We start from the raw sequence: 1355 nt of genomic DNA, 5'->3' as shown, positions 1-1355 counted from the left end.
GTAGTAGCAGCAGCAGCACCACCAGCAGCAGCAGCAGCCACTGCGCCTGCATTAATCTCCCGGTTAATTCCCCGCACACGCGTAGATCGCATGTGGGTCGCAGGGGGGTCGTGCAGGGGTCATGCATGGGTCGCACGGGGGGTCGTGCAGGGGTCATGCGGGGTCGCGTGTGGGTCACGCGGGGGGGTCGTCACCTCGTATCTGCTTCATGACTCCGCTCAGGTATGCGACAAGGTCAGTGTCAGAGGTCATCAGCAGGGTCAGGTCATACTTGGACACGTGCTGGAACGTCTCCGGCGGATAGATGCCACGCTGATACAGAATGCTGTTCACTCCGTACGCTGGAACAAACAACGCGCACGCATGAACTCACTGTGATAATCACTAGTAAATAATCATAAATTTTGTGATCATTCAGGCCACAATTAAAAAAATATTTGTTTGCCTTCACCCGACCCAGGCTGAAAAGTTTGGGTAGGTAGGTAGGCTTTTTTTGGTGTGTGTGAGGGGGTCTTTTTACAAATTCAGCATGGTGTCTACATGTTCGGGTGTGCTTGTGCGGAGATACCTTTCATGTTGAATGTTTGTTTTGCTTGGTACATATAATGTATTGCCTACAGATTTATATAATGTGCAGTGATACAATTTGTAAAAAAAAAAGAAGAATGGGAAAGATCAATAAAATTTTTGGAGTCGGCCCCTTTTTGGCGGGTCGGTCGGGTGAGGGCAAACAAACAACATTTTTATTATGGCCTCACTTCTGGCATAATCCACTTTCTATGGCCAAGCCATAGTTAGTATAATCCACTTTCTATGGCCAAGCCATAGGACTTTAGCATAATCTACTTTCTATGGCCAAACCATAGTTAGTATAATCTACTGCCCATGGCCAAGCCATAGTTAGTAATACTAATAGTAATAGTATAATCAACTTTTTATGGCCTAGTTAGCTCAATCTACTTTCTATAACCAATCCATAGTTAGTATAATCCACTTTCTATGGCCAAACCATAGTTAGCATAATCTACTTTCTATGGCCAAGCCATAGTTAGTATAATCCACTTTCTATGGCCAAGCCATAGTTAGTATAATCTACTGTCTATGGCCAAGCCATAGTTAGTAATACTAATAGTAATACTAATACTAATAGTATAATCCACTTTTTATGGCCAAGCCATAGTTAGCACAATCCACTTTCTATGTCTAAGTCATAGTTAGTATAATACACTTTCTATGGCCAAGCCATAGTAGTCATTACATTAGTCATTAGCCTAGGCTTAGGGCTTACTAATCATGACATTACTTAATTTACTACATTACTTTAGTCATTAGTACTCATTTAATAGTTATTATAA

General features: G+C 42.3%; 2 protein-coding genes across 2 annotated transcripts in view; one reads left to right on the top strand and one right to left on the bottom strand.

Moving 5' to 3' along the window:
- Positions 1-334, bottom strand: part of LOC106817969 (mitotic spindle assembly checkpoint protein MAD2A-like) — a 3775-nt gene extending 3441 nt beyond the window's left edge. Inside the window, exon 1 of the mRNA XM_014822673.1 lies at positions 195-334. Coding sequence (XP_014678159.1) covers positions 195-252 — 58 coding nt within the window. The 5' untranslated portion in view covers positions 253-334. The remainder of the gene's footprint in view (positions 1-194) is intronic.
- A 206-nt stretch (positions 335-540) lies between these two features.
- LOC106817966 (pre-mRNA-splicing factor RBM22-like) overlaps positions 541-1355 on the top strand; it is an 8494-nt gene continuing 7679 nt past the window's right edge. Inside the window, exon 1 of the mRNA XM_014822671.1 lies at positions 541-582. Within this exon, the coding sequence (XP_014678157.1) occupies positions 541-582 (42 nt within the window). The remainder of the gene's footprint in view (positions 583-1355) is intronic.

Source organism: Priapulus caudatus, unplaced genomic scaffold (assembly GCF_000485595.1).
Source record: "Priapulus caudatus unplaced genomic scaffold, Priapulus_caudatus-5.0.1 Scaffold1955, whole genome shotgun sequence".
In the NCBI taxonomy this organism is placed as follows: domain Eukaryota; kingdom Metazoa; phylum Priapulida; class Priapulimorpha; order Priapulimorphida; family Priapulidae; genus Priapulus; species Priapulus caudatus.
This window is presented reverse-complemented; position numbering and strand designations above follow the sequence as displayed.